The following is a 15701-nucleotide window of genomic DNA, read 5'->3' on the forward strand; positions in this document are numbered from 1 at the left end:
CTGCAGCTTGAGTGACTTCCAAGGTGTGACAATTCCTCCTAATTAATTTCTGTGAGCAGTTTGACTCAGTCATTACCAGTGGTTTGACTGCCAGTGATTTAGTAAGATGCCATAGGAAATGTGGGCTGCTATGTTCTCCAGAAGGTGCAATGGGAAAATGAGAAGGGGAGAGAGAGGATCATTTTCACTAATGGACTTTGCTTTTCCTGAAGATTGACTCACCTCCTGTCATAGCCACTTCCATAAGAGAACTGCTGTCGCTGGCTCATACTCATGTTGGACATTGCTCCAGATGGACTCTGGTTATACATATCTTGTATTCCACTGTTAGGCATTTGTCCAGGGGTCATGAAAGGCTCATTGCTTCCAGGCACTGCAACAGTAAAGGAGATTAAATATATTCTGAGCATTTGAAGACGTCTTTCTATTAAAGGATGTATTTTAAAATAATGTTCAGATCCGTAACACTGCCAAGGAAAATTAGCTGGTGTCTGACAAGCTCTCCAGGGTCTGATGAAAACACATGAAGCAGTGCCACACCAAGATGATGATTATAACTTTAAGGAGCTGCAAGTGGGGAAAGTAATCTCATCCTATGGAACTCAGTTTATCAGGCACCAGGTAGCTTCTTCTCTGTGGTCTTCACAGCTGAAGATGAATTTGCCCTTGTTCCTTTCACTCTGAACAATGATAAGTAGGAAACTAAAAATAAATCTTACAAAAGAGATAAAAGCAAATCTCCCAGCTTGGAATACAAAGCTGTCAGAAGCAGGCTTTTCTTTTCCCCATAAAGCCCTCATATGTGTGTACATGCCATAATTTAGTTATGGAAAGGGCCTTGTATTCTAGTTTAGCTCATCAAGCAGCATGGGCATATTCAGGCCCAAGAAAAGGCATGTTGGACACTATTATCAGATATAAATCCCCAAGCAAAAAGAGGAACAGACTTTATCCTTTAGACCCTTGTAGTAGATACTGAAAAGAGACATTTCTGTTTTGACAGGATAAATATGAAATGTATGACAAAGTGCAATACACCTACTTAGTCACACATGGATATAAAATCTAAAGCTCACCTAAGGCAGAGAGGGTTTTCCCTTCCTCCAACTGTGTTATACTAGTGTCCACAGTCTAGGCATAACGATTTTAAGGGAAGATTAAAAAAAAAAAAATCACAACAGACTAACTCTCTCTTTTAAAGCATCTCCCCACTTCATCACATATCTTTCTTCCCCTGATTTCTGGACATCTTCTTCCTATTCCTCCCTTTTGTTCCCTTTCAATTTCCACTTTATTAATTTCATCTTCTTCATCTGCTCTTCTCTTTGCAGCCATTGTGAGCCCTGCTTGTGTTCTTTCCTTCCACTTTCCTATACACATGGCATGTCTTTATTCATTTAAAGCACATTTTACAATATCCACAAAACTATCTGTAGCTTAACGGCCCAGAAGGACAAGCATCAAGTTAGACATTAATGTTAATTTTGCTTTCTAAAAACAAATGAACTTTGAGTGTGTTTATCACCTTTTGTCAGGGCTGTCCAAGTGAGACTAAAGTTAGGTTTCCTGCTCTGAAAAGTATGTAAACTCACACAGAGAGCATTAAGAGACTTGCTCAATTCTGCACACTGAATTTCCATTTCAGCTGTACTACAACCAGGCATGTTGCTTCACCACTTCACATTCTAACACTAAAATCCAGCGTTTGATCTGCGGAGTAGGTAACCACCTTCAAGAAACATATAGTATTGCACAAACTCTAACCCTATGAATTTATGCCATTTCCTGAAATGTATTCCTTTAAACATTTTTAGGATTCTCTTAAATCTAAAATAAATGGTGTCTCTCAGAGAGAGAAAAATGTGAGCAGACCAGAATCAAACAATTGTACTGTACTTTTTCCTACAAGGACACCATTTTACCAATTGCAAAATCAGCAAAGTAAACCAGCTCATTCTGACCACTAGAACATCATAATTACATAGAAGTAAAAAAGAACACCTGAGCATCAAAAAAAGTAAATACCTTTTCTCATTCCACCAAAAGGATCTTTATTCGGCTCATATGGCATCCTTCCCATCATATCTGGCATGTTTATTCCCTGCTGGTATGGTGCATTTGGTGTCATGGAGTTTCGCTTTGGGAACGCTGAATCACTTACATCAGAAAAGGGATCGTGCACACTAACGGCGCTGTTTCTAGCAGATGAGAAAAAGGAGGCATCAGCATCATCATATAAGAAGTGTGAAACAGGCTGGACTGTAACACACCTAGCCTATGATGCTGCGGCAGTGATCAACACAGGATACGTCAGAGGAGGATGCAGAAAACTTTCACAGTGGGTAATCATTAAAAAAAAAAAGTATACTTTTTTTTTACCAACCTTATCTGGCTACTTACCTTAAAGATCAGGGTTTTAAATCTCATTCACTGTGTGTGTTGCTAGCATTCATATATAAGTAGAAACCTTTCTGAAATTTCACTAAGCTATTTGCCTCACTACCCCAAGGCAGTGAGCTCCACAGGTTAATCATACGTTGTGTCAAAACAGTATTACTTTTTATCAGTTTCATATTTATTACCTTTCAAATTTACCAAGCACCCCATTGCTCTCCTGCTTGAGGAAAAACTAAACAGCAGCACTTGACTTACCTCCCAAATACCATTCACTCTATGGAGAGGCACTAACCCTTATTGTTGCAGCCAGCTTTATCCTAAAGTCCTTAAGAGTCTGGCTTGGAAAATGGTGTTTCCCTGATAACTATCAGATTTATTCTTACTGCCAAAGAAAAATTTTTATAGACAGAAAGAAACCTCTTCTGAATTAAAATGATTAAAAAATGTTCTTGTTATCCTTTCTGTAATAGAAATAGAGAAAAAAAAGAACTTAGATATGTTAAGTTCAGAGTGACTCTGCACGTAGTTCAGAGCTCAGCTATATTTCCCTGCTGAAGTCAACAAGAAGTCTTTTTTACTGGAATTCAGTGGGCTAATGAATAGTGAGAAGGCTTCACTTCAGAATAAGTCAGTATGTGTGATTTATAGGGGACAGAACTGAAAGAGATCTCTTGGTCCATCCAGTGGAATCCTTTGCTATCTCAACCACTGTTACCGTATATGCTTTTCATAATTTGAATTACAGTAACACCTTAAAACCACACATTCCTTCTTCCTGAACATGAATGTCAGGACCTGTATTTGAGGGGGTAAGCGAGGCAAGGAAGACTGTGGTTCTAAGCTGCTGCTGCTGTGTTCCACCTTCCTCCCCACACCACATATTCACAGGTCTCCTTTTGTAGCGGTGTTTATCTGATCCTTCTCTGGTGTTTGTAAAGTTACTGCAGATCCTTCTCCTTCCTTCCTTCCTTTCCCTGTCTCCTCTCAAAAAAACCCAGTATTTTCTGCCACCTTCAAGGCTCTGACTGGTTCACCACAGAATCAGATGAGTGCCTGAGCAGTTGGGAAAGGGAAAGACTGTCTTAGACTGTTGTAGAATAACAGCCCAAGAAAAACCAAAGCAAATCCCTTTTCATACCTGCCACCCTGCATAGGTGTCATCTGTCCATGAGGTGTTGATGCTGGTGTTGGAGGCTTTAGATCGCCTGGCACTTCTGTCATGGAATTACTACCAGTAGATTGTGGAGTCTGCGGACCTTGCAAGGATCCAGAATTAGCTGGGAAATTAAAGAAAAAGAAAAAAATTAAAAGGTAGCAGCCAAATTCTACCAGAAATAATAATCATCAAAGAGAGATACTGGTTCTTTCCCCCATAAGCCTGCTTATACTGTGCATCTCAGGACTTTACAACTTCCTCAAAATCGTTTGGGATCAGGATATGCTGTGCAGTAATAGCCATCATCTTTCCTAGAACCATGAATTTATTCTGCTGCCTGAAGCAACATGAATAGAAATCATCTAGATGAAGGATCATTTAAATCAGAGGTCAGAGAGACAAAGTTAATTGTCTATAGTTTACAACAGAGTAAATGAAGGTTGTTCTTTGGCACAGCTTCTTTATATAATCACTATCACAACACATACGTTTAGAAGGCAAATTTCAGCCAGAAGCTTTTCCTCACAAATTTAAACTGCTATATTAATATAAATTCATAATTTCATTTACCACTAGAATGCACATATTTTCGTGGTGAAACATGGCAAGTGATTAGTGGCACACACTGCAACTCTATTCCATCTTTGAGACAGCATAGCAAAAGATTGTATTTAAGAAATAAAAAAGGCAATAAGAAGAAGCAATCATTGAAATCCGAAAATGGGATGCTTTAGCCAACACTCCTAATAAAACAGTAGAAATAGCAATGGACATCTTAACAAAATGTAGTTAAGGTTCATTGTAGAGCATATGTAGCAAGATCAGGTCAGTTCTGCAAACCATTTATTTCCTCTGTAAAAAATCCTATGCTGAGACCTCAGATAGTGATGGAGTACCTAGTGTCCTCCTTAACCACAATACATTGCTGTATTCTTGAGATGACAAGTGTACAAAAGGCTGTATGTCCCTATTCCAATAAGACTGAGCAGTAATAAGAGCATTAAGTAAATACATCACATAAGATAACGATAAAATACATCCAGATCCAGCTTTTCAAGGTTCTATTTTCATATGACTATTTAGGAGAAACATCCTCCAACCCCAAAGATCTGAGTAGTAGTTTTGTGATTTAGAAGGAGGTAAGTAGGAATTAGCAATAACATCTAAGCCTTGGATCTGACTTGCCTAGCAACAGAAATTCTATTTGAGGATAACCTGTAGGATGCAAATCTTTAGATACAATTGGGAAAGCAAAAATACCATTAGAAAAAGTTTGTAGATCTAATAGACTCAGAAAGACATGGTCTTGAGAGGGCCTTCTTTAATATGGACTGTCATGTAAGCATTTTACAATGTCTGATTATCTACATTCAACAACCAATTGACAAAACTTTATAAATTACTGTTAGAGGAAAAATTGGAACAAGCAGTATAGGCTTTCCTTCTGTATATGAAAGAAAGCATAGTTTATAATTGACTGAGAATCCTAGAACACTCATCAACTTGACAGGCAGAGCTTGTTTTTAACTGAAGAACAGCTTTTCTATGTGTGTTTCATTTATATCTGTAACACATGCTCCACTATCTGGAAATCAGTCTCAGCAGCAAGTGCATACATAAAATCCGCATTGTGTAGACCACACTGTTCCTGTTCTCAGCTTTCTGATGCATGTTTGGGTTATGCTCACATAGTAATGAAGTTCAAAAAAAGTTTAAGAAGAGCTCTCTGATTGTATTAATACAGTAACAGCAGCATTTGCAACAACTAACGCTGCAGTTGACTGAAAGCTTTTAATCTTACAATGAAACAGAAATGTATGATAATTAAAAAAATAATTACGTTTCCAGAAAACAAGGCCTTTCTACATATGACCCCTGAGTGAGTCAGGATCACTCTCTTGCCTTTGAGCTTTAAACACAATTCTAGATTACTTCTAAAAACCATGAGAGTGTTTCTGAGTGAAGCCACACATCGTCACATATTGTCTTGTTACGTTAGAGGCATGTAAGTAAACACCTTAGTGCACCCATATACTTACTGTAAACTATGATATTGCCTAGCCCTGTGTATTTCTTTTATGGTGGGCTATAAGCAGCAATTAAGTTCTTCCCTATCCTATCTAAGCAAGAACTTAATTAATATCTAAAGTAAGAAATATTTTTTCTTTATTTGTGGGCTGCATCAAGATAGAAATTTTATTATGAATATCAGTGTGTTTTATATAATCATCTTAGACAAAGAAAGGTTTAAAAGCAAAAAGAAGATATCTGACTCCTGTAGAATGGGAATCTATTGTTCCTCTGAGATGGATATTGTAAAGGTTGATTAATACTTTTTATAACCCACAAAACACAGGTGTAGAGAAGATGAGAAAAAACAAAGAGTAAATTTATAACCCTGCATTTGGTCGAAAAGTGTGGCACAAGGTCAGCTTGTGCACTGCAAAGCGAGGACAACAAAACGCTGAATTGTTGCTCATTCCCTGCACACTGTTTATTCCATGCACTAACACAGACATTCCATGGAAAAAATGTCAACGTGACTGTGTAATTAAGAGTGTATTGAACTGTATATGCACAAGGAAACATAATGAAGGTTGCAAAGATTATATCTCACTTTTGGCATTTCCTAACCTTTGAGCACTTGACTTTGCATCAAAGCAATTTATTTCAAACAGGTTTTAGGCATAGCATGTGCACACAAATGCCTGCATGCACACATGTTAAATACAGACCAGTGATGTTCTTTCACACATACATTTTATGCACATTGCTATCAGCAGTGTTTTCCAGTCAAAGAATACAAAAACAATCCTCTGCTCTGTAAGAAAGCACATATTACTTTGTCACGTTTCACCTTAAACTAACATTTGCTAAACTGCTCTATGAAATTTTTACATCTATCCTCGCAGGGTTTTTATTATGGCAGATGGTTAATTTTGATTGTGGACATTCCAAAACAGGAAACCTATCTTTAAAAGTGCTTCACAAGCTTCAGTATTAAACGAAGAACAAAGGAAGAAGACAAGCAACAATGTTCTCTTAGAATAGGTAATTTCTTGTTACATGAGCCTGCAGCTGACTTGGTGATGTCCATGAAAAAGCACGTGTGTACATAGCTCCTGATTTCTTCATCTCACATCTACAGCTAAGCAACACTTACCTTTCAAGTGTCATAACTAATTTGCAGGAATGTGCCTTTAACAATAGAAAATCCACATGAAATGAAATGAAATGAACATCTTTGTCAATGAGAAGGTGAGGCCCTACAAACTCTTTCATAGTTCACTCAACAGCACGTGCTAGTCTTGCTCCTTGAAAAGCCTGTGTGTCAGTAAGCGGTGCTTTTAGGAAAGACCTTTTATTTACCAGAACAGAAGTATGCAGTTAAAAATACATTAAAATCTTTCTCTTGCCAGCATTTTTCCCTTCAGGAAAAAAAAAATAAAAAGGAGAAAAAAAAAAAGGCAATCTTCTGAAATTCCATTAATAAAAGGCCTGACATGCTCGCTAGGATATCCCTACCTTTTGCCAGAAGCTACAAATGTATACTCTAAAGTAAACAATGGAAAGGTTACTGAAGGTTAAGTACATTCACATACTTCAGAGTGAACAGCCAGCCGCCACGCTGGGAAGATAATTTACACAGTATGAACCCAGTGCCCCAGTTAGGCCAGGCTGGGGGCCACTGGCTGTGGCAGGGCCCCCCCGTGCAGGCACGGGTGCAGGCATGGGATCACTCTGACTGTTCCCCAATGCACCCCTCCCAACACCTCGCCCATTCATCTTCTGTGGGGATTCCCTGGCTGGCCTCATGACATGCTCCATGACATCACCTGCCTGCTAATAATAGCTCTTCAAGTCAGCTACCCACCAGCAGAGATGGATGGGTTTGGTTACAGATGCACTCACTGAATGGCTGTGTTGTGTCCCTGCTGCCATCCCCCTCCCCAAGTCTTGTTTCTCTGCTGCCAAGGAAACACGAAACATACTCTTCGTGTACTCTCATTCCCTCTTTCCAACACAGACATGCAATTTTCCAGGTTTGCTGTAATGAAATCTCCATTGACATCAGGGCCAGCTGCTGAGTGTTACTTAGGAGCATCCTCGCCTGTACCACTGTGGCCATCCTGTTGATTCAGTATGGGATAAACACTCAGTCTGTAAGTTTGGGAGTCATGCCTACATAACCATATACTGTAGCTAACAATTTTAATGTGACAGTACAGTACCAGAAAACAACTTCATGCTGATGATGTTTTGAGATTTGTTCTCCAGCACCCAATAGTGCTTAGAATAATGCACCACAGAATTCTTTTCCGTTTAGAACTTGCTACATAACTTGTGCATGCTTTGGTCAAAACTATCAAACATGCATGACAGGAAGAGGGTTTTGTCTTTGCACCCATTTCTGGAAAGCCTTGAGTCCTAGAAAGATGCTTGTGAGCACCTACAATCCCTTTGTCTCTATAATGGATTTTTCTACACAGCAAAAAAGCAGCCAAGAGTTGACATGGACCTTGGCACAGACCCAGCAATCAGGACATAAGGCCAACAGGGTCTTCTAATAGCTAGCTCATCATTAGGCATCTGCTGCTGGTATTCACTGCTGATGGCATTACCTGACCCAGACAGAATTAAGCTGTGATACAAAGGCCTTGGCATACCACAAGCTTGTCTCAGAGGAGTGAAAGCCATACTAAAACACATTCGGGGCCTCACCTCTCCCTGGGAGTTTTATGAAAGAAAGAAGAGGCTCTGACAGCAATATGAAGCCAGAACATTGATTAAAATAGGCAGCTAATCCTATGCCTAATACCTTGGCTACTGTGCAAACCTCTGCTAAACAAAGCCAACAAGGCTGTCACTTCACTGCTCTACTCATTCCTTTTTTCAACTTTTTATAATTGCTGACAGTATTCTGAATTGCACTGTACATAGCATGGATTTTTTCACTCCTTTACATGTCATTTACCATATTAATACTGTTGTAAAAACCAGAAATGATGGGAGAATCCAAAATACAGTGCTCCAAGCAAATGGAATAACACATGGACCCAGATCACTGCCTTGCAGTCCCATTGTCTGACTTACACATCAGATCCTTATCCCTAATGGGTTCTTCTACAGGAACCTCCTCACTATGATTGTTGCACTGCTTCCCAGCGTTCTTGCTATGACGGTATTTTAAAGGTCATCTGTGAGGTGGTCACATAATCATCCCTTGGATGTGAGACATCTACAAGAACTGATTTGCTCTAAACTGTGCTTCAGCATGCTCCTGCCTTGCTTGACATCTGCCTGGGAACTACATGTACACAAGAACTGGATTCTTCTGCATACTAAGAAGGCTGCCAGTCCCTATGTATTCTTATGAGGAACTGAAATACTTAGATTTGAAAGTTTTATGAAGATCAGTGAATTTTTAAAATCTCAAGATTGACTTCATAGCATCAGCTGGTTAGCACTGGACAAAATATAACTCTCCCCCTTCAGATAAGTCCCTCTGCTTTTTTATGAGAATTACCTTCAGCTCTAATACCATAACTAGTTCTCTGCAAATGTATTTGGTGTCCAAGTGGCTCTGCCTACACTGAGCTAACTGCACAACAGAGGATAATGGTTAAAGCAAGGACCTTTGGAGGCTAGTGTTTCTTTTTGTACTGGGCTCCTGTTCCCTTTGAATGCCAAAGAGTAACTGATTATCTAAAGTACATCCACAACTTTTACTTCTTTTGTGCAGTTAAAATGTTAATGTTGGTATATACTAAAGAAAAAGGAGTAAGAAAAAAAAAAGCCAGCCATTAAAGAGAACAGGCTTGTACTCTCTGCAGCATCTATACCTCAGCGGGATTTCGTGTACTAAAGCTGGTACACACTGGGAAAGCCTTTCTCCATACGGAAGTGCAGTCCCATTCAGTGACATGAGCTCTTTTCTTGCCAGCAAAACAAACCTTGAGATCTTTGCTTGCTTCCCCCTCACTACGTCCTGCTGTGCTTTTATTTTAGAAAAATAGTTACAGTTCTCATAGACAGCTTGCTTGAATGTTACAATAAATTTAAATTTGAACTTTGCCATTTTCATCTGTAGCATCATGACATAAGAGAACCCTGTAAAAGTGGTACATCTGATGTGTCTATTCTCTTGTTTTGCTTTATGTATTCAAAGAATGATTCTTCATCTCAAAATTCAGACAATGTATGGTGATCATCCCCAAACCAACTACTGAGAGCAGTGCTGCAAGGAGAGGGGTAATGGAGGTGAGAAACCAAAGAAAAAATACTCTTTCATTTTTAGTACTGCTAGTTTCAGAAACAGATTAATTTCCTCTTCACCATCCTTAACAAGTCTAAAAGTTTCAGCTCCCTTTATCAGCCTTCTCAGAAGGTGATAGGCACGTCCAACACGCATCCATATATTCAGGACATTATGCTAATTTAAGGCAGATAAACATTTGGACTACGGGCTTCACTTCCAGTACCAAGTGTTTTTCTGTAAGTTCTTCTGAATCTTAATTCTTAAAATGAACCTAGATGCCATCACAAAAACAAATCATGAGGCTACCAAATAAACCTAGGTTGTAAACAGGTGAGCGAAATATTTAAGTTATATACACAGAGCTGCTTTACCAAATAGACAATCCACAATACTCCAGCAACATCATTGCCCTGAATTATACCCGTCTGACAAAACTGATCAATGCCTTATCGCCACCCGCTAAATCCCTTCCCATACTAAACAAATCACCAACTCATACATCAAAAACTGAACTGTACCCCACATAAGATTTGAGTCTTGCCAATACATTCCACACAATGTCATTCACGCATGAATCCTAGAATGCCAAAATCCATCCTATTCCATCCTACCTCACCTCGCAACCAACAGAAAAATAATTAATTTAAGATTTTCCTAAAACTGCCCTTCTAATGCAGGAAACTGTACTAACAACAAGTTACAAGAACAAAATTTCTATGCGAAACTAATTAGTGGTACTGTATTAACAAATATGTTATTAACCCAAATTAAGCCATATAATTCCCTCACGCCACACACTACACCCCAACAACCACCAAAATCAAAGGAATTTTATGTCATCCATACAGAATAGCCTCCATCACACACTCATCAAAACATCACACATCTCTTCCTGTTTAGTTAAAATGTTTTTACTTAAGAATTTTCCTGCCTTGAGTATCAATTATGACTATCAAATCTTGAAAGTCTTAAGTAAAATGAATTTAGAAAGAAAAGTGTGGTTATAAATGCCATATCGTACAAGAACAGACAAAAAGCAATTCCAGTTCCAGTTTTTCAGACAAGAAGATAAAGACTGTGGTGGTAATGGCTTATCTGACATACAAGATTATCAACAAAAGAACAGAGAGCATGCCTCCAAACTACAGGGTCTGCAGTGGGCATACACCACGCTCTCAGCTCTCTCCATCTGCCACATAGTCAACATGAGCTGTATCAGAGCAGAGAAACCAGCTAAGAGCCACTGATCAGTCCAGCATCTGCAATCATGACTCCAACTGAAGCTTTACTAACCAACGGTTGTGTTGAAAATGCAGCTTCAGAGTCACAGAAAGGAAATTGCAAGTACTAGACTGATCCTTAGACAAATAGAGGTTACTTTTAGTATAGGCTGCCTCCTGTCTTACAGTCGCAAGCACTTCTGTGCAGAATGCAATTCTTTTTACTATGCTGATATAACTCTGAATATTAAGGGTATGCTGGTGCACGTCTTTGTATGTTAGAGTGAGCAATGACTAAGTAGACATGTCTGTGGATGGCCTTTCAGCGTTAAATCTGACTTGACTCAGGAGCTAGCTCCAAGTTTGAAAACAAGATGGCAACGTACTTATTCCTCTCGTTTGTCCAGCATTAGCAAGACACCTCTAAATATATAAACTGCAACCTAAGAACGTTTGCATTCAAAAACTGGTTGTGTAAGAGGCTGCAGTATTTTTGACTTACCAGGAGATGGCGGCTGAATCTTAGGTTGTTTCTTAGTATCTCCAGTGCTGAAGACTTCTGGAGGGGGCTCCTCCCCTCGCTCAATCTTGCACTCGAAGGCAAACAGGTACTGAATGTATTGTTTTTTCAGGGAGCTGGCTGCACTGCTCGAAGTGCCGACATTCAAGGTGGTTGCCAGCTCACGCCACTTTTTGTTTTTATTAACCTAGCAAAATAAATGGCAGAATCATTGTTTTGCAGCACAGTGGGTTATTTAATGCAGGAGACAAAAAAAAAAAAAAAAAGAGGGTGGGGGGAGTGGTGGTGGTGGTGTTGGAAAAAAACCCCACACTTAATGTCTTGGTTTACTTTTTTTGTTTTCCTCTTTTAACTAATGATCATTACTCCCACACACAGTAATGTGTATCAGCATTTACAGTTATAAAACCATTAAGGACCTGCTGATAGCTACATAAAAAGCTTTGCTTGTGGAATCTTCTGCATGGTGCATCTTTTAAATGCCTCTCACTCTTCCAGGGCCTATGTTCCTCAGTTAGCAATCCATCTCCAAGCAAATTCATGCTCATTGTCCTCCACTCCAACACCCACCCACACACCCACCCACCCTATTCTAATTAAAAAGCAACTTCTAAAAATTAATGTAGAAATCAGTAACAGTATTATGCTGCAATTTAAGTGCCTGAACATTATATGAAAAATAATTTTTTCTCCAAAACAGCCACCGTCTGTCAGGCAGTTCAGCCTATCAGTCCTAGTTCCAGTCCTTTCACTTCAGGGTGTCTTGCAGGGACAGATCAATGATCCTTTGGCTAGATGAGAGGCAGAGTGAAGTAAGGCCCCTTAATTAATTAAGGCAGACTTCAAACACACAGGGCTATTCCAGCAATACTCTGTATTACAGTGCTGACTGCACAACTCTGCTGTGAGTCTTGTTTGCAGTGTAAGGTCGAGAATATTGAAAGACTCTGTTCATGAGTTCCTCGAACACAGCTGATCTGTAATAACGGTAAAGTAAATTTGTCATTCTGGATGATGCCACTGGCTTGCTCAGTTGCACGACTCAGAGCAGCCAGTATTTTTGCCTTAATACCTGATGCCCTGAAGTTCATTCAGCCAGTTGTGTAATTGCTAGGTATGATCCATGGAGGAGACACAGCACTGAAATAAATGAGCTTTAAACATCTGAGGATCTCGGCTCTTGCTGGGGAAGAACCCTGATTCCATGATGACTGCGACTGGCCCTGAGGGCAGAGATTTTAAGGACTCCAACTTAACTTGTATATCTACGAACCTTATCATTAGCCATACTATTCCTAAGCCTGCATGCCAGCAAAGGAAACATTTCTTAATATTTCGCTTGGTGTTTAATAACACTGTAAGTGCTGCCAGTCAGCAAAGATCTTTTGAGGATAGCATTAATAGTAAGCAGAGTGTTTTTATTTCTCTGGTACATCCTGCAAGAATCCAGAAGTTAAAGTAGATGAGGTTTATACCAACTGCCCCTGTTGAGGCTGGAAATCCACTTACACAGCCCTTTGTGTCTACTGACTTAAAGCTAAGTGGTGCGTAATGAACACATTGCATAATGCAAACAGAAACATTCATGCCTAAATGCCCAGTGTATTGGTATTTAAAAGAAGACTGCCAACAGCTGGTCTGTTCATGTTGGGACCCCATCAATTCCAGCTATTCAGAGAATATGCACCACTGCTGCACAGCTCCAGTCTCTGTCACTCACTTTACAAGATGTGGAGTGCAGCAGTTGGAGAACAGCTTTTTAGGGGAGCATTACAGAGCTACATTTAAATAAACCTCAGTAAGCAAAGCTCTGCACCTCTCAGTAGCCCTAGATAAACATACGTTTATATGTACACACCAGTAAAATTGGGAGCCTTTACTGTAACTGTCAGTATTTGCCACTACTGAAGCACACATATTTGTAACTAAATCTCTTTAAAAAATGAGTCTAAGTGAACAGCATTTATTCTTTGGCAATGCATAATGTCTGTCACTGCAAATCAACACTGAGTGTCCCAAAATAAAATTCATTTCCATAATAAGCAAACATGAATGACTCTCTAGAATATCCTGTCTGCCCCTCATCTTGCTTAATTTTTGATGCTAAGAGTCATACTATGGGCACAATCACACTGTATGAGGCTGAGCAGCTGCATGATACGATTTACTTGTAATAAAGTTTCTGAGCTAAAAGTAATCAAATCTTTATGGTGCTGGGGGCCATGAGCTGATCACTAAAGATGTCAGGATAACATCTCTTACCCATAGACAGCATTTAACAACTGGCAAGGTGAACTATATTAGGTTTGTCTGCCTGCCTTTGATAACAGGAATAGTTAAAATCTCTGGACTTAAAGGGCCAGTGATCTAATTTAGTAATGTGATTCAAATTCTGTGTTGTGAGGTACACTATTGAAAACAGCATTGAGAATGATACTTTTGATGTTGTGTATTTCTTTCTTGAACTAACTACACAGGTTATTAAAATGTGCTCTCTTTCTGAGGATCTAATTTGTTTGCCATATATTTTACTTCAGACTTTGTAAGTAGTGTAAAATCATATACATTTAAATATTAAATGTTACCTATTTTATATGAAATATTTAATATACGTATTTGCTTACATGCTATGCATACATTGCTATGTTTAAAACCTCATCTTGCAAAGCACTGAAAACACACACACACACACACACATACACAAAGGCTCTTAAATCCACAGCAATGATGGGTCTCAGCACTTCACAGTAGCTTCTATTACCTAGTCAGAGTGAGTACCTCAAATGCCAGGGATGCTTTGTAAAAGCATTAGGCAAGGACTTAGAATATCAGATCTAAGGCTGCAAATACTGGTCATTTTCTTCTGCCTTCCTTTTGGATGATGCTAGACAATGAAATGTTTAGTTTCTTAGAGAAGTCACAAATAATTTCTAAACATCCCTTTGCAAAACTTCCAGTTAAGTGGTGAGAACACAATCCAAACCTTCTCCCATCTGTGACTTTTTTATTCTTAGCTCTTCCTGCTTGCATTTTCCTTCATCTCAATTAAGTAACTCACCTTTTCCTTGTAATCACTATGTTTGTAAGGTAACCAAAAATATCTTCTAAGCTTTTCCGAACACAGGGAAAGCACAGTCTGTGTCTAAGAAACACATGTACCACACAAGGACACTCAAGAGATGAAAGGTTTGGGATGAAGGACTGTGTTTCAATAATACATCTGCCACTCCTCTGGAGACATTAATGGATTTGTTATAGAGCAGTATCCCTATCTGGGAATGATGGATTTCAAAATCTCCTTTTCCTTTCAGCTTTATAATCTGTTTCTTATTCATAACTTTGATCCAATAGCCTTTTCCTCTTTTCTTAGTGGCATTACTGGATTCTCCTGAACAGTAACAATTTAATCTGTCTATAGCAGCAGCCACTTTTGATTCAAACTCTAGAGTTTTAGGACAGTTATGCAGCCCAAAATGAACTCCAGACAAAAATTAAAGCACAACACACTATTTTCTTCAACAATGTTGTCAGGGTTGAAAAAGTAATGGTGTAATCAGCAGGAAATAATCTAGAAAAAATACACATGTTGATTTTTCAAAGGGTCCACTTTCAAGCATTTCTCACCTGTGCTAAACCTCCAATCTCTTTGACACAGACATAAAGCCTGAACAGGTCCAGGGGCTTCTTGCCCACAGCTGGCAGACTGGCCACAGGCGTGCCCCTCTCCTCCATGAAGGTGAGGTACCGATCTACCCACATCTTGCGCTCCGGTTCATTTCCTAGCTCATAGACTTTAGTGATCTTCTCTCCAGTTGTGGTAGAGGAACTCGATTTCTAAATTTCAAGAAGAAAAAAAAGAGTTGGGGAAAGGGTGGGGGGAGGGAAAAGAAAGTAAGAAACTCACAACATTGAAAAAGAGAAGATGTCAAACAAACTAAAGCTATCACACAACAGTCAGGAATGAAGGCTACTAGTTCAGGCACAAACAATACATTCTGTCTGTATATGGAAAACTCAGCTTTTTAAAATAAAGGGCCCAAACTCCCCATTTTGATATTTCTTTCACTGATCTGAACTTTGGATCCCAGAAGGCAAGTTTCTGATGTTGCCTCGTGTCATTTTAAGAAGAGGTATCTCTCACACAGTGGT

The 15701-nt window shown here is 39.2% G+C and overlaps 1 protein-coding gene across 1 annotated transcript in view; it reads right to left on the bottom strand.

Moving 5' to 3' along the window:
* The window catches only part of ARID1B (AT-rich interaction domain 1B), a 335100-nt gene that overhangs the window by 11113 nt on the left and 308286 nt on the right, over positions 1-15701 (bottom strand). Inside the window, 5 exon segments of the mRNA XM_054394179.1 lie at positions 223-373; positions 2026-2198; positions 3536-3674; positions 11535-11739; positions 15177-15386. Of these exon segments, the coding sequence (XP_054250154.1) occupies positions 223-373; positions 2026-2198; positions 3536-3674; positions 11535-11739; positions 15177-15386 (878 nt within the window).

This window comes from Indicator indicator, chromosome 2, assembly GCF_027791375.1.
Source record: "Indicator indicator isolate 239-I01 chromosome 2, UM_Iind_1.1, whole genome shotgun sequence".
NCBI lineage: Eukaryota > Metazoa > Chordata > Aves > Piciformes > Indicatoridae > Indicator > Indicator indicator.